General features: G+C 27.7%; 2 protein-coding genes and 1 long non-coding RNA gene across 5 annotated transcripts; all 3 read right to left on the bottom strand.

Annotated features, from left to right (window-relative positions):
* Positions 1 to 965: 965 nt before the first annotated feature.
* LOC8265377 lies at positions 966 to 1,780 on the bottom strand. The gene is made up of 2 exons (XR_001535908.3): positions 1,308 to 1,780; positions 966 to 1,191 (listed from the first exon to the last, which is right to left on the bottom strand). It is a non-coding gene; the product is annotated as an uncharacterized LOC8265377 (long non-coding RNA).
* Positions 1,781 to 4,421: 2,641 nt separating this feature from the next.
* LOC8265378 (RING-H2 finger protein ATL66) lies at positions 4,422 to 5,222 on the bottom strand. The gene has a single exon (XM_002528271.4). It carries the CDS (start codon positions 5,092 to 5,094, stop codon positions 4,597 to 4,599), a length of 498 nt encoding a protein of 165 aa, XP_002528317.1. The 5' UTR covers positions 5,095 to 5,222; the 3' UTR covers positions 4,422 to 4,596.
* Positions 5,223 to 13,961: 8,739 nt separating this feature from the next.
* LOC8265379 (ethylene-responsive transcription factor ABI4) lies at positions 13,962 to 16,933 on the bottom strand. 3 transcript variants are annotated; one of them, XR_007216510.1, is made up of 3 exons: positions 15,383 to 16,933; positions 14,935 to 15,194; positions 13,962 to 14,613 (listed from the first exon to the last, which is right to left on the bottom strand). XR_007216510.1 is itself a non-coding variant. In XM_002528272.3 (2 exons), exons 1-2 carry the CDS (start codon positions 16,480 to 16,482, stop codon positions 15,101 to 15,103), a joined length of 1,194 nt encoding a protein of 397 aa, XP_002528318.3. In that variant the 5' UTR covers positions 16,483 to 16,933; the 3' UTR covers positions 14,049 to 15,100. The 3 variants fall into 3 exon arrangements, 1 of the variants encoding a protein (XP_002528318.3); XR_007216511.1 differs by having other exon boundaries at positions 13,962 to 14,495; XM_002528272.3 differs by having other exon boundaries at positions 14,049 to 15,194.
* Between the last annotated feature and the right edge of the window lie 7,737 nt (positions 16,934 to 24,670).

The following is a 24,670-nucleotide window of genomic DNA, read 5'->3' as shown; positions in this document are numbered from 1 at the left end:
TTCTTAACCCATTATTCTGCGCTAAAGCAGTAATTAATGCAGATTTTGTATCAAACAGAAAGATGAAAACAACATAGCAGCAATCTTGCAAAATACCCACTAGTATACTTCCATTGATTGATTACGAAATTAGCACCCAACACTCAGGTGTGCAGGAAAACAAAACCACTGGCTCTTTCTCTGCTGATCACCAAAAAAGAGTTCTCGATAGTAGATGAGCTCACATAAATCAATAAGTGGTAATATCAAGTTCAGATACCCTGAGCATAAAGCAAATCCTATAAACTCGAATGCATAAACTCCAATGACAATGTCCAAATTAAAGAACTTATTAAAGCTCAATCTAAAGACCTCCACCGTACGCCAAAGAAAAGATAAAAAAAACCCCTTTCTCAACAATCTCATAGTCTAAGCACAGGCCAGAAATACCAAAAGCAAGTTGTTCCAACAACTGTACCTATTCCATATAAGAAAAGCAATCTATATCCAATTCATTGACTGAGAACAATGATGTGCCTATACCACTTCAGGCATTGAAAGTTAGCAGACATCAGGAAATCTCGTTAACCATAAGGAAAACCAATCCTTCAAATTAATTCTAAGAGGATCATCAAGTCATAAGACTACTTTGACAACTTATAACCTACAAATCTCTATTGTTCAATAAAACTAGTTTTTCAATTATCAAATAAACAATAAAAGGAATCCCATTCTGTACAAGACAATAACAGAACCATAGACACCATTGAACCACCATGTGATCTGAAATTGTCTCAGCAGATGTATAAAACAACCGCATTCCATATAGCATCAGCTATCTGTTTGAAACAATTAATATATATACCTCTAAAGTTCCAAAGAATATAATAAGAACACAATAACCATAAGAAGTACTTTATAAAATGAAAACATACACAATAATCAGAACTAACACAGAATAAAGAAAAGAGACCCACGAACCAAAATAAGCAAAGACAAAAACCCAATTCCATTAAATTAATATGGTCTAATAAAAATGTAATACATAAAACATAAGAACTTAAACACCTTAAAACAACTACTTAAAACCAGTACTCTTTAACGCCAGAAAACTGAAAAGAAAACGACACCGTTCTTAAAACAAAATTACTTAGATCTCTGTCTCATCTTTCTGCGCTTCCTCTTCAACCTCCTCATACGCTTCTTCTTCCACTGAATAAATTAACAAAAACAAAACCATAATAATCACATATTAAAACATTAGCAAACTTTTATAATAATAATAATAATAATAATACAGAACTGACAGAATTGTAAGTATTGGTTACCTTGGCTCTCATGGTGACAAGGTAAGCCTCAAAGCTGTTTGCTGCCTTCTGATTGAGAACCCTAACTGTTGATTTCAACAGAGGCTGCAGATAAAGGAGATGAGAGTGAGAATTAGGGTTTGGGGATACATTTATATGGGCAGTGAAACCCTATCTCTATTGGGCTTCTAGCTCTCAAATAGAAACCTTAGAGCTTCTATAAACTATAGTGGGATACAGCAAAGCCCAGTTTTAGCGGAATCTTGTTTAAAGTTTTGAAGGCCCAAGAAGCGTCAAAGGAAAATGAAGGAATTTGGCCTAATACCCGCAAATATATTAGTGGAGTACCGATGAATTGTCCGATAACTCACTTCGATAGCTAAATTAACAGAAATCCTAATAATTATAATAGAATAATATACCTCCAAGCCTTATGGCCATGCTCTTATATAGGTTTGGAATCTTCTTTGTCTTCTTCAAAATAGAGTAATCTATCTAAAGTACTCGAGGATTAATAATATGTCATATCACATATGGTGTTTATATATCTACATTTAAGCTACTTAATAGGATTAGTATTTTGTGAAACTCGTAATTCTAGCGAGATTATAACTAAGTCAAACTCAGTTTATTTGACATATGTTCTCTTTGAGTTATTTTGGTTGTCTATCATTGTATACTCAATAAAATTTGTTATGTTATCATTATGCGTTCGATTCAATCTACTTAGTTATTATTATATACTCGATATAATCTGCTCGACTATTATTATATATTTGGTATAATCTCGTCTGTATATTTTGGTCTATTGGAAAATGTCTCTTAAAGCAATCATGGGATTTTGCAATCCTCCTCTAAAATGAGATTGGTTTGAATTCTTTATATATTCTTAATAGAAGTATTCAACCAAACTAATAACTCAACTAATTTGAAAAATACGATAAAAATTGAAAAACATATATTAGGTTTAAATTTTCTCAGATTGAATATAGTTTGAAAATGTTTAAAATCGAGTAAAAGTGGGTTGGATTCAATTTTAAATTTGAAAAATGTAGTAAAGTCTAATCAAAGTCGATATAAAGCTAAAAATTAAAATTCATATATATACTGCATGGTTCATATAAAATTAAATTATTTTAATATATATATTTTTTATTTTTTATAATCCTGAAATTTTTGACAATAGTTCCTTTATTTTATTTTGACTTTTTTTTCTTTCAAACTCTTAGAATTATTTCTTAGTTTTACCTTTTTCTCATCAAAAAGTAATGCTGAATTTTAATATTTACTTAATCCTATCTATTCATCTAATCTAACTATATAATTACATGTAATTTTATTTTTAATTTTTTGTTGAGGGTTTTTATTTTTTATACAAATTTAAACTTAATTTTTGTATTATATTTTTTAAAAAACAAATTCAATTAAAAACTGATGAAATCAAATTTATTATTTTTCTAATTTTGAATATTAAGTTCAGTTTTAAATAAATACAATTCAACTAATATAGTTTGAATTAACATAAAACTTAGGTTAGGTATAAGGTATTCCACTGATAGGAAAAATCCATTTCTAGTTCTATTTCAAAATAGGGGACATTAAAGTAAAGACAGTTATCCAAAAATTTCATTAGGAGTGCCAACTTGAATGTAATGCCTTGGACTATTTAAGTGCTTAATGATTTTTGTGGTATGTTCTATTATCTTGTAAGGAGCTAATACTGACAACATGAATTTTACACAACACATTAAAAAGAATAGATTGGATAATCGATTCCTTTACTGATTACACCAAGATGATCGGCCTCATCTCCCACAACAAAAAGTGGTTGATCGTGATCACACTGATGTTCGTGTGTGCCATAGATAAATATGCGTTCAATATTAGCTTTATTTATATATAATTTTTTATTTTTTTAATTATGTCGGTATATTCCGTTTTGTTTTCCATTTTAGTTTTGAGTGATATTATTTTTCTTTTCTTGTTTGTATTTCAATTGTTAATAAGATACGGTCGTATAGGGCGGTTTCGAATGAAAGTTAGAGAAAGTGTTGTGTCAGTGGAGAGAAGATAGGAAGTATAGACCATCAATAAGTGGCCAAGGTCTAAGGTCTAAGCAGGGAAGGAGGGGAAGTGGCTAAGGTCTAAGCAGGAAAGGAGGGGGGAAGTAAAGAACGTTGGAGTTTTCATGAACGGCCCTACTTTTTACAACCATAAGAACATTAAATTGACTGGCAGAGCTTCCCTTGCCCATGAGCTATAACTTGAGAAGCCCATGTCTCCAAAGATAAGCATGCCCATCATCATTCACTAATACATCTAAATGGTCGGAAGCTCACTTCAATGACCCATATGTTGTCGCTAGCAACTTAGCAACTAAACTATTAGTATTTGATCAGAAATGCAACTGAAGAAGAATAAGAAAACAGTGATAAAAAAAAACAGGATGAGAATATTTTTTCAATTAAACTTTGTAGCAAATATTCAATTCACAATTCACTTTTAATAATAATGAAGGAGGCAAACTTATCATTCCGAAAAACATATATTTTACAAATTAATTAGATTGGTTTATTTAAAAATAATATAGGTAGTCTAAAATTTAATTTTTTTATTAAATAGTCTAAAATAATTTACAGTGTGTCAGATAATGCCCTTATGAATGGTAAAGAATTATCTTAAAAATTTTAACACAGCTACATGTTTAAAATTCAAACTTTAGTTAAATTAGAAAATAGTCTCTTTATCTTATCTCACTTTCTTGATTAAAATTTTAATTTTTTAAATAACAAATTAAATGCCCACTTTTCTCTCACCTCTTTTTTTTAGTAAAATTTATTTTGTCTCTAACATTACTAGGCCATATGTTAATATATATATATGGTAAAAATAATTACTGCTCAACCGTACGCCTATTGGTTGTATCTATATGATTAAACAAGTAAACCAAAAGGAAAAACAGTAAGTCTTTGAGAAAATTCGTCGAATATATTATGTTCATTACATGACAAGCATCGTCTCCAATGGAAACATCACATTTGTTCTCGTCATATGTAACTATGGTACAATTTATCATTACGCCAACATTCTTGTTTTCAGCTAATCCTTATAAAGATTATGATTTTGCTGGAATTGTAATACAGAAAGAACATATATATACTCAGAGACAATGATACATAAAGTATTTGTGTAATTATTACAGCAATATAAATTGATGTACAGGTATAATTAATATACATAAATAATTAACAACTCCTTAAACTTCATCAAATGAACATGTAAATCAGTCACTGTATGTATGCATATTTGTTTACTCTGTTAAGATGGAAATAACAGCCGAGTCACGGTGAAGGGAAGCTCTACAAAGTGGGCAACTGGACTGTGCCGTAAGCCACTTATCAACACATTCACTATGGAAGCAGTGGCTGCATTCAGGCAATACCTTAACCTTATCACCATCTTCAAACACACCTAGACATATGCAACACTCAGTAGTACAGTAGTAACCTAAAGACGAGGATGATGACCGGTGCAAAGTTATCGACATCGCCTTTATGACAGTAGGGTGAAGGCCTTGATGGCATGGCGAAAGGTCGTGCGGCGCGTGGTTGGCCTGGCTTGATGGGAAATGGTGATGCTGGTAGTGGCAGACCCAACGGGCATAGAGGAACAAAAGGGTTACGAGAATTACTAGGGCAAAAAGAACAACCACGAAGAAGAGTGTACGGCCATGGATTTCGAAACCATTGTCGTGGGGTTCTGTTGAGAAGTGCCAATGGAATGGTTGAGAGTACTCCTGCGATGACATTAGTTGGTGGTGGGTGATGGAGTTTGGGTTTCAAAGGGCAGTTATAGTATTAGAACTATATTGTCTTTCAATTATTGTAGAGATATTATCATGGCCAAGTTGACATGTATTACATAAATATGTTCCATTTAATACTATAGGAATTTCGGACAACTTTTCTAAGTGACTATACATGTTGCATACTAAGAAATAGTGTTAACAATTATAAATAAATACACTATTAAATCATTACCAGTAAACTTTTATTTAACCAATAATTTTCTTTTTCATATCCCAAATGATTTTTTTTCTTTTTTGATTGTGACGGTTAGCTAATATGAAAAATGACATATCATGTTAGTAGGTGGACCGAATATGTCTCGACCAGCAAACTCTCCTTTGCTCAACAATTGCTGAACTTCAGTAGGGGGAATAAGGTTAAAAAAATGGATAAAATTGAATTAATTAAGAGACCGAAACAAGAAATGGAAAATGAACATGGCTTACTCAAGTAATACTGTGAATGAGAAAGTTGGGTCCAAACAGAATAGAAAAGCAGATATTTTTGCAAGTGGAGGGTAGGAAGCTGCCGCTGTTATATATCTTTCAAGGAGTAGGATGATATTTGGGAAATCTCCATGTCAAAACTTGATAGTGGGAGATCAACTTTGTTTTCATCATGCAACCCACCATTAATTTATACTACAACATGTCTTCATGATGCTTGATTTGCTCCACTGTGCTCTCTGCACCTGCGGTGTTCCATATCCTCCGCTGAAACTAGATATTTTGAGGTTAAATCTCTTTATAAATTATTAATAAGATATATATATATATATATATATATCATTTTCATGCTCCGTTAAAATTAGATATTTTAAATTTAAATCCCTTTATGAATATCAGTGAGATTTATATCATTTTCACGAGTTTTTTTTTAATTTATAATTTTAAATTTTATTGTTATAGAAATGTATTAATTTGATTTTACATTAAACTAAGCTTGATATGTATAGATACTAACATTTAATTAAATAATATGTAAAAATGCTTGATTTAATCATCATAGTAAACTTATTGTAAAATGAGTACTAGAATTGCAAATACCCGTACAAGTAAATAAGTAAATCTCTTGTTATAGTCGGAAAAACAAATAGAAAGCTAGTCGTGAAACAATAAAAATAATTCCTTTATTTAATCATGCAATTTCTTTTATGTGAAAGGTAATAATTTAAAAAAAAATAAAAAAAACATCACATAGTTTTAATAAATAATATCGATTAGTAAGAATTTAATTTTTATGATCAATTATCATTATCATATTTTTTATATATGATAATATTGATTTAGAAATTAACAATTCAAAGCGTGGTTATTTGACAGTTAAATTAATCTCACTGTACCAATAACTTTTTAAACAGTAATTTAACAGTCAAAAAATAAAATTAAACATTGTTAAGCTCGAAACTCTAATTATTAAATATCAACAATATAATAATAATAGCTTATCAAAGTAAAGGTGGTTGAATTTTTGCAAATTGAAACTATTAACGGTGAAATATCTTTTTTATTACGGCAATTTATAACTGCATATTTCTTTTTTATATAAAAAAAGAAATCACATATTAAAATTTATAAATTAATAAAAACACTGTGTTTTTATATTTTATTCCAATAATTTATCATAATATAAAAGTATTAAATTGACGTAATACAAGGTAATTCATTTCCAAATCATCCACAATCTTCTTTTCTTTTTTGCACAAAAATTTATATACATGCATGAAAAAAGAAAATGACGACCCTAACGTGGAAACAGCATTTACCAGATCAAAAGAAAAACAACAAAGCAAAGGAAGTGCTGCTATACTGCCACCTGACGGCCATTAATTAAGACTGGTTGAAGGAAAACCATTAATTATTGATAATTAAAGATCATTAGACCATTAATTAAGAGATTTGAAAAGGACCCTTAATTACTTACGTTGGTTAGCAGATCACGTAATTAAATTCCCACTTCAAGGGTTTTGCGTTTGTTTTCTCTTACTTTCTCTTCTTTTTTCTTTTTCATTAACTTTAATTAATTAGAGTTTGAATTTAAAATTTAAAGTTCTAGTGACTGAATTCATACTATCAAGTGGAGACTTATTAATTTTTCTTTTACTTTCTTAGGATATTTCCTGATATAATACTATAATAAATAATGGATGGACAAACCTATGTTTCAGTTTTGACAAAAAGTATAAAAGTACTCAACTATTTAGGGGAAGTCAATTAAACCCTTATAGTTCATATAATTTCAATTTTCTACAAAATTAAGTCATATTATTTCCCAATTACACGGAGCGGTACAAAAATTAAGCTTTCAAAATATTTCATAATCTTTTTTCTTTTGCAACAATAATTTAAGACCCACATTTTTTTTCTTAAATTTAAAGAGGATAAATTAATTTTTAAATGATTCTTAAGTATATAATTATTATGAAATAAAGAATAAGAAGAAGAATAAAGAGTATTATAAAATAAAAATCAAGAACAACGTAAATGAAGAAAGAAGAAAGAGAGTAATTTTTATGTTTATGTGTATGTCATTATATGTGTTTATATGTTTATGTGTATCATTTTATTAATTGTAACACCTATTTATAAGTGTAAAAAGTTACAGAGATAAAGTTCTATTTATACAAAGAAATCTATCCATAAACATAATGATAGGTATCCAATATAACTAAAATATTACTATAACACTCCCCCTTATATGTCTATTACAATGAATATGCCTCGTTAAGATGATATCATTTCTTTTTTTTTTTTGCAATATCAATTGATATTGCATATACAAATACATTGTTAACAATAGTTTCATTTTGGTTTCATCTCTTACCTGAAGTGACATAATTGATTGATATTTTATTGTTTTCATTATCTTCATGTACTTGAACCTCTTCTGGGGTTACTTGTTCATCTATTTTTTTTGTTATAGATTTTTCAGGAACATCAATTTTGAAACAGTCACTTGGTTTATTTTATTTCTTTTTCTTTCTTGAATTTTTATCCTTGGAACCAATTGGCCTACCACACTTCTTGCATGTCACAGATTCATTTGCTATAATATTAATATGTTGTCTTACCAGGACATCAATTCTAGTTGGAGCATTTTCAGACGGTATATGAGATTTAGTTACTCTTTTTGGATCACAAAATGCATTTGGCAATTAATTTGCTATACTTTGCAAATGAATGATCCTTTGAACTTCTAGGTCACATTGTTTTTAATAGGGATCAAGATGATTTAATGATGGCTATTCCAAATAATTTGTTTATCTAATTGCTTGTTCTCTCCCTCTAACTTAGAAAACAAAGCCTCATTAAAATGACAATCATTAAATCTCGCAGTAAAGGCATCCCCCGTTAATGGTCAAAACTTTTAATTATAGATAGAGATTCATATCCAATATATTTTTTTAATCTTCTCTGAGGTCCCATTTCTATGCGATGTGGGGATTCATTGGGACATAAACAACATATCTAAAAACTCTCAAATGAAAAATATTTGGCTCATGGCCAGAAACCAACTGTAATGATGATAATTTATGATAACTAATTGGCTTGATGCGAATAAGTTGTTGCATGTAAAATTGCATATTCCCAAGCAATTATTGGTAGATTTATTTTCATAAGTAGTGGTCTAGCTATTAACTGGAGACGTTTAATAAAAGATTATGCTAGACCATTTTGAGTATGAACATGAGCTACTAGATGTTCGACAGTTATTCCATTGACATGCAATAATTATTAAAGGTCTTAGATGTAAATTCACTGACATTATCAAGATGAATTATCTTAATAGCATATTTTGAAAATTGTCATATTTCACCTTGATAATAAATATACATGTGACCATATTGTTATATTTCACCTTGATAATAAATATACATGTGACCATATTGTTAGTCCACATGGTGGATAAACTAATCCACAAATATCACCTTGTATACGCTTTCAGAAATCTAGGTGATTCATTTTGAATTTTGCTTGGTAAAGACCTAATAATCAGCTTTACTTGAGAGAAAGCTGAACATGAGAATTCATTAGATTGAAGAATCTTTTGGTTCTTCTATGGATGGTCATAAGAGCTTTCATTAAATTTTTGCATCATGATTCAGGATTACCTAATCGATCATATGAAGTAAGAAAAATATTTGAGTCAGTAAACTTATAGTTTATTACCATATTTGTTTCAATAGTACACATATATGTGTAATATAGGCCAAAAGAGAAAGTATGTAATTTCTTCAATAAACATTTCTTTCCCATGTGAGGGTTATAAAGTAGAAATATCAATATTTTTTTTACATTTGTAGTTTCAATATGATATCCATCTCGGCGAATATCTTTAATGCTCAATAAATTTCTACGAGATCTTGGGGAGAATAATGCATCTTTAATAAAAATATATGTATCTCTAAGTAGTAATATATTTGCTCTTTTGGAGCTTTTAATTATTTTTTTTACTACCAGATAATGTATTGATCTTATTAATGATTGAGTAAGATCCATAATATTTTACCTTTCTATACAAAGAAAAATAAATAATACTTCAATTATTATCAATATTTTAAAGACTAATATATTTAGTTCTTCATGAACATAAAATATTAAATTCTTAAATAAATTGAGGTACTAGATTTCAAGATACTTTAGTTCTTCGGGAACTTATAGTCAAAATTCTTCAAGAATTTATATTTTTAGTTATTTATTTATTTAGTTCTTCAAGAATTTATATTTTTAGTTATTTATTTATTTAGTTCTTCAAGAATTTATATTTTTAGTTATTTATTTATTTAGTTCTTCAAAAACTAAAACTAATATTAGTGCTTTAGGAAATAGAATTTATAATGCAAGTTCTTCAGGAATTAAAATTTATGATACAAATATTTCAAGAACTAAAATTTATAATATAAGTTCTTCAGGAACTAAAATTTATAATATAAGTTTTTCAAAAACTATATATATCACTAGTTCTTCATGATCTAAAATTTATAATACAAGTTCTTCAAGAATTAAAATTTATAATACAAACTTTTCAGAAACTAAAATTTATAATACAAGTTCTTCAGAAATAAAAATTTATAATAAAAGTCCTTCAGGAACTAGAAATTAATTAACATTAACTAATATTAGATAATATATCTATAATAAATTAATTAAAAATAGGATAAAAATAAAATAAAATTATGATCCTATTAAGAATGTAGATAATATTATAATTGCAATATAAATTAGTATTTGACTAAAATAAAAGAACTTAGTAGAAATTCAAAAGCCACAAAACCAAAATAAAGAAATAGGTGTTATATACTCATTAGGACAACCAAAATGGTCTCTTATGAATTCAATAAAGATAGATTATAACTTCATGTAATTTTTTTTTTTTAAATATGAAAAGAAAAAAATAACTCCATCTTGATTCTTATTTTAAACAATCTTGCTAATAATATATTGTGAAATAAAGAATAAGAAAAAGAATAAAGAGTATTGTAAAATAAAGATAAAAAAATAAAATAAACAAAGAAAAGAGAGAGAAAGTAATTTTTCTATATATGTGTATTTAAGTATATGTGTTTATATGCTTATGTGTAGCATTCCATTAATTGTAACACCTATTTATTGGTATAAAAAGTTACCGAGATAGGGTTATATTTATATAAGAAAATCTATCCATAGACATAATGATAGACATCCAATATAACTCAAATATTATCATAAATAATAGTAACATTATTTTTATTTTTTATTTTTTTAATTCTTTTTAAGAGACACATCTCTCTCCTTATTTATTTCTCTATCTTTCTACTTTACTAATAAAAATTAAGTATAACGAACACATTTCAAAACTGATAAAAAAATTAATTATTTATAATTTAATAAAAAATAAAAAAAATTTATAAGAAGTATTATTAGAAATGCTCAATCACTTATGTTATTTGTATAAAATTATATGTAAAAATACGTTATTGAAAAACAAAAAATATAGGAAGAAGGGTATTTATAGATGGTGAAATAAACCTGTGGTAAAAGAATGGTTGCAGATTATGACTTCAGCAGATGCAATAATGTGACCTTAAAAAATAGTATATGATGTAAGATCTGCGATGGCGGCTACGTACAATTTATCCAACTTGGCTTTTAGAGTGGATAAGCCACCAGATTCATCTAACCAAAATTGCCTATAAAAGGCAAACTCTCTTTATCAATTGCATGTCTCTGCCTTTGGAATAATTAATTGTCAGTTGTCACATAGTAGAAGCCACATACATAGAATCATGGTATTAATATTAAAATAATAGTAATAATAATAATACTTTTATCTTAAATAAACAGTAAAAAATATAATTCTCTTCAAACTTACTTTCCTCTGCTCTATATTTGGAAACCTACGGAGGAAGTGGAAAGGTAAGACTCCATTTTTATTTTTATTTTTCTTCTTCTTTTTCTCACTCTTTTTTTTTATTATTATTTTTCTCTTAGTTTTCTTGAAAAATCTTATGAATTTATTTGGTGGATTTATCACGTAAATATATTTTGAATTTGTCCGGTCGTACTTGTCATGTTCATTTTCGTTATAATCTTAGAATTTAATAGTGTTGATGATAATATCTCTTATTAGATATAAAATAGTTCAAAAATATATTTTTATTTTTGGATTATCTTGTCAATTATTACGTAAGGTCATTGCTTATTCATAGTAATGCAATGCTGTCGTTGACCCAAAAACAAAAAGCAATCGAATTTCTAGTCTTACAGAACAACTACTAGGAGATGAGGAAATAGTAGTGAGAAATATACAGCTTGATTTCTTTTGAGATCATATTAGCATTTATTTTGTGAAATTTAGCCAACTTCAATTATTTATTTCTTCGTTCCAAGTCAAAAATAACATTATTATCATATTGGGGTTAGAAAATTTACATGAAGATACAAACCTGTGTCATGATGGTTCGGCTTTCAAAATGTTGAACTCTCATCTACAGGAAAAAGAAAAGTAAATTGCTTTACAACTTGAACTTGATAAATCTGTTAGTGTAATTTCTTTGCCGTATTGAAATCTATTATATTATCGGAAAATAACTTTTTATGCATTGCATTGTCTTTTCATATAGTTTGATTTTTTTATTCGAGTTTGGTGAAATTTTACCCTTTTTTTTTGGCTCATAGGAGACTAGCCGAGAGATAATTATCCTCTTATATTAGAGATAAAAGACTTACTAAAATGTAAAATGACTTTTCAAATTTCATAACTTTTCCAAATCAAATTCTATTTCTTTTAAGAAAATTAGAATTTCCTTTCTTAAATATAATTTTTAAAAATCCATATAAAAAAATTAAAAATCATTTTAAAATCACTAAAAAATATAAATACATAAATAAAAATTCTTATCTAGAAAATTGTATCGAATGGAGTTATATTGCAATGACATATAAGCGACGTCAGAAGTTGGGACTATTGCGATGACATATGAGCGGCATCACAAGTTTTTGCAATCCAAACGCACGAAGAAAATTCTTATTTAAATTTAGTTTATACATTATAATTAATAAAAAAATTAATTTATATGTATTAGTGTTAGATAATTAACATATAGAATATACATCGGATTTAGTATATATACAGCAAGTATAAACAAAAAAATTTCCGGTAGATATTTATTTTCCCTATAAATCGAGATAACTGCACTTTTCAGAATTCATCCATTAAAAATCAAATGTAGAAATCTCTTTTTAATTTTTTTTCCTGAAAAAGAAAAGAGTAAATAGTAAATCTCAATTCCGAAAAGACTGAGGTGTGAACCCTGAAATAAGGTGAAATACATATATATATATATATATATATATATATATATATATAAGCTTTCAGTTGCAGAGATGACATGGTAGGCCGGAAGTATTGACAAAGTGAATCTTTTATTGTGTGTATCAAACTTGAAGCCAGAAAATGACTAATCCTTCAGTAAATTATATTTCAAAATTGTGAGGCGGAATCTTATCCAAATAATAAAAGAAAAAAAAAATACAGAAACTCGTCCAAAAAGTTATAACCTACAGTCTTTTTATTTATTTATTTATTTTTTTTGGTTGCATACAAGTAAATTAGAAAGAGAAGAAAACAAAGAGAGAATTGTGCAGCTGTGTATTTGAAATCAAAAACAGAAAGTTTAATCTTTAGGACCAATGAATTTTGACTCGACGGCAGATTACCCATTAATACTAAAGTAGAGAAGAAATCGTCTCTAATGACTAATGCCGAATGCCGTGGAATTGTAAAATACTGTCCCTCCCAAATTAAAGCTCAATTAACAAAAGATTAAAAGATTAAAAAATAATAATAATAATAATAAAAGAGTTCAATGATTCACACTTAGATCACATTAAATTTTTTGAAGGAAAAAGTTCTCCTGATGTCTATGGAGACGAAGAAAACATTTCTAGTCATCATTCCGAAAAATCACTTATTGCAAAGGTGAAGATTTGAACTTAAGACATCCATCTCCTAAAAATAAATACTTGAGGGTCTCAAGTGCTAAGTGCGCAGTGACTATATTGGTTTACAATTGGAACAAACTAAAAATATAATTTAGAGATACACACTTGCAATGCAACTAAGCAAGATTCACAATGTATCCACAATACTTATATACGATGCATGTCATGATACATTTTGAAAAGCAAATTAAAAAAAAAAAAAAGTACTCATTTACGCTTAATATTCGATAACACATGTATCTTTGGAAGAAAAAGAAAGTGATAGCAGATTATGGTGAAGACTAACATGATGCATTTTGGCTGGAATGGTAAAGACTTACAGGATACACTTTAAAAAAACAAGATTCCTGAATTTTCCCTGAAATATTAAAAGTTTGATAGGGTATCTCTTATGCCCATTCAGATTTTCTTATATCAAAATTTCAACTCAATAAACTGTATACAAAACTTCTATAATCAAAATTCTATATAAGCTACAAAAGAAAATGTAATTCTTTGCCTCCTATATACCCTCTACAAATTTCCTAGCTAGTAATGTTCGGAGGCATTACCACTAGAAGATCCTTCCTGAGGACATAAGATAAAAACTACAGTGCAATTCCCTAAAGGAAACAGCATACATAAAGTTCATATCCCCAACTGAGGCTATAGACTAGCAAATATAACTATAAAAATCCCACTCCAAGTGAACCTAATTGTATACATTTTTTAGACTTCCTGCTAATCTTTCATCACACTGTAGGAAATAAAATTAATATCCCAGTATAATCTCTGAAGCATTTGGCCAACACTAGCTGAACCAACACTTATTGTTCATCAAATATCTTCATCATGAACTGCCAATTCACCAGTACATTGTTCCAAGCACTTGATAGTTACTGCTAAAAAATCAGAATATGTTGGATATGCATATCTATTCATGAAAACTTTCTTCATATTGCTGCTTCTCTTCTCTTACTTCTCTCTTTTTTTTTCCTTCTTCTTCTTTTTGTTTAACTGAAAATGATGGAAACATACACTAACATACAAATGACAAGACTAAAAAAATCATATAAAGTTGTCTAGGCAACATATATAAGAGGAAAGAATAATTTAATTTTTCAAATCTGATTAATTGAATTGAATAGAAGAAGACAACATTTCTGCTCAATACTTTGCTTTCTTTGAGTTCAGAACTACATTTTTAAGTAGCCAAAAACCCTAATGACATTAATGAATCTTCTCATCTCCATAATCATATAATATAAAGGAAAGAAAAAAGTTTCTAAATCTGAAGAAGCAAACTTTCTTAATTAGCCTTGAGAGAAGCAAACTCACCTTGAGATGTTTCTCACCAGCTCCTTATGTAATAAAAATCGTACAAAGAAAACATGCAATTGCTGACATCCATTCTCTTCTCGAGTAGTACCCTTGCCAGTCGACCAAATATAAATCTAGTAGATTTAATCTAGTAAATTACTCTCTTCCTTCAAAATTCTTCATCTCAGGTGATGATGAGACCAAAATCTGATAGATTGGTACAGCTGAAGATAATTGCTGATATGGGTCCATGAGGATAATACACACAGACCCTTTCCCTAAAGAAAAACAAAAAAATCTCCATATTAATGGAGATAGAGATCTGTACATATCAAGAACCAAAAAGACTTGCATGCAAGTCATTACCAAGAAAAACAATTTCAGAACACACTTTTTGGGCTTATACTGTAATTATTCTAAGAAAAGAAAAAATCTCATGCAAATCCTGATCCTCAAGAAGTCTTACAAATCAAAGATGGAAGGATCTCCGTAGTCCCAAATACTAGGTGGTGGATACTCATCATCACTTGTCAAAGGCCAAACCGAGGGAGATCCAGGTCCTACATGCATAACCGGATCTTGATTCGCTGGTGCAATTACAGGTTGAGTACTGCTAGAAAGAGACAAACTTGAACCAACCGAACCCACCAAAGAAGCAATATCCTGGTACATACCATGCTGTTGTTCTTGATGATGCTGTGGTTGATGAGGAATATGATCATTATAAACATAATTAAGATTTTGATGATACGAGGTTGCTGTTGCTTCTGCTGCTGCTGTTGTAGTTGCAGGGATTATTATGGGGTCACAAGTAATAAAATTTGATGACCCAGCAAGAAATGGATTTTGGTACTGATGATGGTATTGATAGTGGTGCGACTGCAGCAGCTGCTCTTGCTGATTCTGTACTATGTTAGCAGGACACAGTACGGGGCTTGACCCTACGTTAACATTCTGATTTTGATGTTGAAAAACACCATACGTACCAAACTCAGAAGACACTGCAGGAGGAGTACTAGAAAGAGAGAAAGTAAAACCAAAAGCAGAGGGACGAGGAAGCAATGGACGAAGAGTCTGACTAGAGGAAGAGGATGAAGCACGAGTGGACGATGAAGAAGAAGAAGAAGAAGAAGAAGAAGAAGACTGAGTTGATGATGAATTTGAAGGTTGCAAATTAAGCTGAGCTCTTGAACCATATAAGATAATAGCTGCTCGATCATAAGCACGAGCTGCATCTTCTGCAGTAGCGAAGGTACCAAGCCATTTCCGAGTTCTTTTTCTTGGTTCACGGATCTCAGCCACCCATTTGCCCCAGCTCCTTTGCCTAACACCTCTATATCGGAACTTATTGTTATCCGGTCCCCCTCTTCCTTTGCACTTTCTGCTATTGCCGTTATTGTCACCGCTGCTGCTATTATTATTGTTGTTACTATCACTATTATTGTCGCTTGTAACGGCTGCTGGGGTTATGGTGGTAGTAGTAGTAGTAGTGGTGGCGGCGGTTGTGGTGGTTTCTTGATTTTCTTGAAGAGGATATTGAGTTAAGGAAATAGAGTTATCATCCATGTGAGGATTTTAAAGGGTGTTTTTCAGAGAAGAGAAGTAGTGTCCTCGTTGAATGGTCGGATAAGAGTGGTGGGTTGCGTTTGAATTGTCATGTGTATAAATGGTCGAAGAGGGCGGTGGTGCTCTTCTCCATTTTCTCTGAAAAGGTATATTTAGGAAGAAAGAGAGTGAAAGAGCAGGATTGCTGTCTGGTGAAGGAAACCAGACCGAAACACAGATTCAGTTTCGCAATTGGTTTGGGAATTTGGATTAATATTTATTGTTTTATTTCTATGTCAATTTTCAGTTTTTTTTTTTTCCCTTTTCTTTTCTTTAAGCGGTACTCAACTACCAATTAAAAAGTCTCCATATATTTTATTTCTTCGGTTCTAAAAAGTATCTTACTTTTGATTTATATCCAAATTCAAAATATATATCTTCTAAATAATATTATTAGTTTTTCACTATTTCTTTATAGTATTTTTATTACATTTTTTATAGAAATTATTTAGTTTACATATTAAAATAAATTATATAATAATTCTATGTTAATAAATAAAAAATATTTATAATAATTATTAACTAAGCTAATAATTAAAATATAGATTATAATGTAGATGAGACTAAAATTTATATCTATTTATTCTAATAAGAAAAGAATAACTTTCTTTAAAAGTCAGGATTTAACAGATTTTAGTTTAATTCTCAAAAAAAATATATTTTTTTATTATTATTTATTCAACGAACATATAAAAATATTATTAAAATATATTTTTATTTATGCCGATCATTTTGATAAAGTTGTTACTAGTTAGATATATAAAGCTTTCGATTTAAAATATATTAATTTTATAGTTTTACTTATAATTTTAAAAAATCTCTTAGTATAAAATATTGAGTGCTCTTATTTTAATGTCTAAATTTTAAAATTTAACTTGATATATAATTAAAGTTTATTTTTATGTATTTTTTTTGAAAAATTTTGTAAAAAAATGAGAATACTCTAAATTTAAGATTTTATGCCGACCATTTTGTTTCTTAAAAAATTAATAGAATTTATGTTATTTTTTGTTAATTTTAATAAAATTTAATTATGTTATATGTACATATTTACTCTAACTCATTAAAATAGTTGAAAGCTAAATTTAAATTTATCTTTTTTACCATATTGATACATAATTTTAAAAAAAAATTAAGAGAATTTAAAATATTATTTATCTGAACCATATTAAATCTAATTTAATAGAAATTATAATTAAAAATAAGAAAAAAATCAGATATAAAACTATTATAGCAGTCCATATTATTTAAATTTTAGATTAAATCAAGTCTAATCCAAATTCAAATTCAATGAACGTAATATTTCACCATTATCTATTCTCATAATAGAAGATTTATGATGTTATTGTATAATTTATATTAATAATTACAAATCGAATAAATAAAGAAAAACAAGTTGTCAAGAATTTGGTTTATACGTCATATGTAAAGACTAATAAGATAAGTTCTTATGACGCAATTCTAATGAATATTTAATTAGTTTTCTTTTTCTTTTTGCAGGGTTTCCTGAAAGTTTCATTTTTGGGCTTTAGCAAAGAAATTAATTAGGTTTAACTTTTTGTGGCTAACGGTGCAGCTCCTAAAGGGAAGGAAAATTTGTGGCTGATGAAATGATACTGCAAAAGGGTGAAAGCATCTCACATTGATTTCCCAGTTGAGTCTTGAAATGAGCTAAGAATTGTTTTCTTTTCTTTTTTTCTTTTTGTATTGTCGTTATCAATTTAGAAAAAGGTCCATAATAAATATAAATAGATATTTGTCCACAAACTAAATTTATAAACATCAGAGACAAGATATTTTCATCTTACAACAATATTTATAAATATATATAAGATTTATAATTCAATAATTAAGTGACATCTATAATAATAATAATAGAAATCATCATTTTTATCCATGACTATCATGGTACAAGTTTTCATGCAATAAACAAAGGATTAGCAGCAAGTGCCAGCCTTTACAGGAACTGAACAAAGGGAGGACTGCAGCTTACTAAGTAAGATTATAAAATACGATCCATACCTTGTCATGGAGAAGTTGAGTATGGCTACTAATATAAATATTTTGCTATAATCCAAGAAATACTAATATATTTGTTCTGGATATATGAATGTTTACTTCTTCAGCAATTTACTTAGTTTTGAAGATATACGGGTAAATACTAATTAACTTTGTTGGAGGAATTAACCAATAGGGTCTTCTCTTTGTTAGCTTAGCACAAAAGTAATTTCTCACAGGCTTGTGTGTGGTGGCTTAATGTGAATTGCCTCTGACCTTATTCCAAGATTTCAACTCTGTTGTAGTATTGGGTTCTTTACTTGGCTAAGTAATTATCATTAATTGGGTTCATTACTTAGATTTGAGTAGCCAAGTGACATCTATCATAGGTTAAATTAATTTCTTCTTTCTGGTCTGATAATTAAGGATAAACTATCAACTTCTTTAACCTAGCACTCTATTTTAATTGGGTTAGAATAAGGGTTATTAGCCTAATAATCAAGAAATATATTTAGGTAATTTTGTCTTGCTTTTAGTATGATATTTGAGTTGAATGTATAGATTTATAATAAAATAATTGTGTAATGTCCCAGTATAATGCAGGGCTTAGAAAATATGAACAGTTCCCAACAACACTCATGCATTCTGCCTATCATCTCTTACTCCGAAGTTGGAAGTATTTAGAACCAAGATGATAAGAGCATAACACTTGTATAATTTTATAATTCATTGAAAAAGTTAAAAAGTCTGCAAAAGATAATTGTATTTTTAGTATAAAGTGATAAATACTCACTAATATTAATAAATAATAATCTGAAAATATGAACTGAATAGTTTTTAATTTTATAAATGAAAATAGCTATCGTTATATTATCATGTATTGGTGGAAAATTATAAAAGAAAATATTATTAATTCTCCATTGTTGTATTTTCAGTAGCAAATAAAAAGATAAATTTTTGGTCTGTATCAAATTGTAGTCTATATTTTCTAATTATTAATTTAATAAATAATTATCAAATATATTTTTTATTAGTTAATATAGATATTATTATTTGCAATTAAATAATTTCTAGATTTTAGATTTTAAATTTATAGTTTCCATAAAAAATTTAATAAAAACATTTTAAAATATAATATTAACTAAAAAATCAATTTTCTAATCGGTCTATAAGTTGATGGTGACCTATCTTTTCAGAATTCTAAAAGAATTTCACTGTTTCATTGGAAATAAGCAAGTTTGCATATTTGAGAGTACCTTGGAAGAATTAATCACCACTTTTGGTCAAACTTACTTGGATTTACAATTTTCTATCTCTTTTGTATCCTCTACTTGTTTCACCTAATTTTCAATTATGTATACTGCTTTCATTTCTAATGCAATTCAAGGAAATAAGGAAAAGTAAGTCATCTAAGTAAGTCTTATTAAAAAAAAAAAAATACCGTTCATATGGGCTCAATAGTCGAAAAAGATATAAAACAGTGAATTTTTTAAAAATATATAGTAAAATCAATAAAAAATATTATTTTTATTATATAAATTAATTAAAAATAGATTCTTTTTATATTAAATACGGCGTTATTATTTTTTATATGTTTATTATCCTTTAATTATTTTTTTAAACAATTAAAATTATATTTAAAAAAATTTAAAATCGTATTTTTAATATTTTAATACAATAAATATAATATCATAATTTTAATAAAAAATAAAAATATTTTTTTTATCTTTTTATATAACATGGCAGTCAATCTACAGAAATAAGAAAAATAATTGTTTCTTTAACGTTGGATTAGGGCTAGGCCCATAATGAAAAGCACAATCCATGTAAAAAGAAGAAAAAGAACTACCAAAAGGGTAATTATTGTCTCTCTATTAAAGAAAGAAAAGGTCTATGGCAGAATATTTCCAGCAAATAATTTCAATATATATCTCTACAAAAAATATTAAGAGATTTTAGGTTGTGAGGTTTCTCCAAAATACAACACTTTATAATAGTTTTCTTCATAAAATTATATATTCAGTTTGGCCAAATTACATATTATTAACAATAAGTTTGCCCAAATTACAGAAACTAAAATATTAAAACAAAGAAATAAAGAAACAAAAGGTTGGAAGCAGTAATTATATTTTAATTAAGTACTAATAACTATCATAATTAAGATGAACTGGTTTGACAGGTGTTTGACTTGTTGCACTTGATTCCATGTTATATAAATTAAATTATCTTAATTTCAAAATCAAGAAAGTATTTAAATAGATTTAATTGTAAGACAATCACTTAAATTAAATTAAATTACTTCTTGCATGATTTTTTTACACCTATTCTTACACAGAGAAAAACTAATATTATATTAAATATATAAAAGTGATAAATAATTTATAAAAGATAATGTTAGTATAAAATGAAATATTTTACGTATATTATATAATAAAAGATTTTAAAGTAAAGAAATTAATATTATTAAATATCATATTAAAAATGCTCTAAGGACGGAAAATCCAATCTTGTTAAATAATGGACAACTTACTTTACTTTGTTTTTATTAAAATTCATATGCCCGATTATACCGAATCTACTTCATCGTAAATGCCCATTTAGAGCCACTGTTTCAAGTGTTCATATCAGTATTTTAGCTAAAATTTAGAAAGAAAACATTTTTGATTATATAAAATAGCTCAAGCATTTATTTAATCTTTTGAAATGATACATACAATTAGCATATTAATAATATTAGAAAGAAAAATAATTATCATATTAAAAAGGAAACATCTCAAAATAATTAATTAATGTTTCTTAAAATATGTAATTCGATTTCGCAAACCGGCCTAAAACCTGCCTTATAATGAAAGATTGAAAGGAAGCAAAAGAAGTGAAAATTGCATGCAAGAGATGAGGTGTCTGCACGTAGAAGATAGCCACAAAGAGGAAGAAACATTGGAAGCATGTGGAAGCCAGCAAGTTTGCCTCGTAACTCACAAATTATTACAGAGAAAGAGAAAGCATGCAGACAGTAAGTGTCAAAAAAGACCCACTTGGACCACTCTGCACATTCAACAGAAATTAAAAGAAAGAAAAATCCTTTATATTTTAATTTCTTTTATAAATTCTAAATATAAATTTACATATATATTTTTTTTATAAATTTAACGACTTAGAATTTATTTGTGAAAGAAAAGAAAATATGAAAATTTACGTGTCTGGTTTTGATGGTGTGGTAAGTGATAGATGGATGGATGGATGCATTTAGATGACTTTTTGCTGTTCGTTTGTCTTCTTCTTTTGGGGATTTAAACATTTGGGAGTGGGGGCTTCTTGTTAGGTTGGAGGGGAACTGTTTCATTCACAAAAGCATTTTCATGTCCTCCTCTTTCCTTTCATCAATTTCTTTTCCCATCAAATTCTATCTTATTTACTTTCATTGCTGCTACCAGTATTCAGTTGATAAGTTCTTTATAATAAATTAGAATTATTTACCTTTTTAATTGTTATTACGAATGATTTAGAGCTTAATTCGATATGGTACATCATTTAAAAATTTGAAAGCGTATAAATGATATGATAAAAATCTCTTATAATTTAACTAATTTCTTATAATTACATTAAAACTTTTAAGGAAATATTTTATCATCCATAAAAATCTTATCTGACACGCTGTAAATTAACTCTAAATATATATATAATATACTAAAAAAATAAATATTTCAATCGATTTATATATAAGATATAAGTTAACCTATAAATTAATATACTAATAGCTCAATTTATAAATATGAAATTTACATATTTATTTATGTTCTCATATCTATTTAAATATATTTATTATAATAAAATTATTTAAAATATATTAAATTTTAGATAAAAAAATTATTTTTTAATAATATTAATAAATAATTTAATGTTTTAATTTATATTTATTAAACGTATTTAACCTCAATTAAATTCATATAAACTGGCGAAACATGAAAAATATACATTCAATTTGATGATAAATGAATTAAATCTAAGCTAGCCAAGCCTTGCCCCATCTCAACTCAGCTTAGGTGATAAATTTTCAAATAATAGGTTAAATATATTAATTTAATTCTTAAACATTGATGTTATATATCAAATATATCCATCAATACACTCAGAGAGAAACTAATAATAATACATGTAATATAAACTTAGAAAATGGTACATGTTATATTATTCGTTAGGAGTATGGAATAGCTTGTTGCATTGCATTTTCCTATAGTTTTTGAATAATTATATGTTATCATATGGTTGTGAATGTGAAGTTATGGGTAATTGGTTAAATTATTAGTGAATAGCATATGAATATAAATCAACAAACATTTTAGGAAATGTATAAGAAATGTGTGTAATAATTGGTTTGTCAGTATTAACATGAGGGAACAATAATATATTACAATGCCCTAAATGATATTCTCTTTCCCTTTGGAGCTACTTGAAAGATGTATTGAATCAGAAAAATAGGAAGATAAGTATATACAGTGTGTACCTATTTATATTTAATATATATATATGAGAAATCTACAAAGATAAATATTTCCAACACTCTCCCATCTTAACATTGATGCCTTATATTAGATTTTTCTGAGGCAGAAAATTACAATATGCTTCAATAATTTTAGTAATATCCATTTTGTTTTAGTTTGAAGAGGCTTAATCCGGGTGTCTGTTAATAAAAAAGGTAAATCTTAATTATCATAAGGTTAAAAGCACCATATTATAATAATTTTGTTCTTATAATAACACTGACAATAAATTTTATAGCTAGTTATAAAAAATATTAAAATAAAAAAGAAATTGAAATATTTCCATAATAATGATTGAGAGAGGTCCAATAATGACATGGGCTTTAAGGTAATGTTTGTTTGTTGTCCATAGTAACATATGCTTGCCTGGTATATGTTAACTTCAGAAAAGATTTATGAAGCCCAACTTGACCGTTGTTCGACTTCTGAAGTGGGCTTCTCTCGCCCAAGCAAAACACACCTAGACACATTATGTATTTAGCCTCTCTTGGACTCGCGCAGGCCAATTCCCTGATGGTCACCACAATAATATATATATATATATATATATATATATAGTTAATTCATTATACAAGTAATAATAAATTCCTATTAATATTAATGGATAATAAATGCACGACCAATTCTAAATCTTTGTGGTTCTTATAATTGACATGTCAATAAGATCACCCTCGTATAAGATATTCATGCCCCCAACAAATTAATGGATATTGACACCTAAACTTTTTTGTTAGATACTATGTTTGCTCAAGTCTTTATGCATTATTAATGTACTAATACAAAAAAATAGTTGCATATTAATCTGTTAAGGTAGAGTTAAAGTAAAACTTGAAATCTAACTCGAGTGGTAAGAGTGTTTATTCTTGGGAGGTAGAAGTCTTAAGTTTAAATTCTTATTTTTGTACTAGATAAATTTTCATTTTTATGCAAAGTATAAAAAGATGATAACCTTTTATTGTATAACTTACTGCTCACTGCATCTTCTATAAAAGTAGGGTTATAGGTTATTTTATAGATGAAATATGGATATTCCACTAATGATGATGTAAAAGATAAAAATAAACATGAAGTATCAAGAAAATACATGTAAAGAAATCTATTCCTAATAATCATCAATTGTATTGATGGAGTAGTAAATTACAATTCTTTAAGAAGAACGTTCCACTCGATGACACTAAGCCATATATCAATTTTATAAAGGTCTTTTGACGAGCCCAATTGTTTGAATGTTGGATTTAATTTTTTTTTTCTCTTTACCAATATCATATAAAAAAAAAAAAAACTCAAAACCCATAATGGAAGATTATAAAATTCTTAAAAAAGTACTAAATATTTATTAATTAAAACTAATTAATAACAGAAAAGAAAAGAAATAAACTATCGCAGATCTAAAAGTGACAAAAACGATGGACTAAAAGATAAAAATTTAATAAACAACAATCAAAATAAGAAAAAAAAAAAAAGGAAGGACAGCTAGGGTTTGTTTTATTGTTAGATGAAGGTAGAGAAATAGTTGAGGTGGAGGTGTAGGACTAATTTTATAAAAGGACACCACCATGCATGTGAGTCGTATACGAATTAACAAAGAAATAGAGCAGATTAAATTGTCT

This window comes from Ricinus communis, chromosome 6, assembly GCF_019578655.1.
Source record: "Ricinus communis isolate WT05 ecotype wild-type chromosome 6, ASM1957865v1, whole genome shotgun sequence".
Taxonomy (NCBI): Eukaryota; Viridiplantae; Streptophyta; class Magnoliopsida; order Malpighiales; family Euphorbiaceae; genus Ricinus; species Ricinus communis.
This window is presented reverse-complemented; position numbering and strand designations above follow the sequence as displayed.

Coding starts and splice junctions, on each gene's coding strand:
- LOC8265379 (XM_002528272.3), bottom strand. CDS start 16,482: ATGGATGATAACTCTATTTCCTTAACTCAATATCCTCTTCAAGAAAAT. Junction 15,195..15,382: donor GATCCTTCCATCTTTGATTT/GTAAGACTTCTT, acceptor GTTTTTCTTTAG/GGAAAGGGTCTGTGTGTATT.
- LOC8265378 (XM_002528271.4), bottom strand. CDS start 5,094: ATGTCATCGCAGGAGTACTCTCAACCATTCCATTGGCACTTCTCAACA.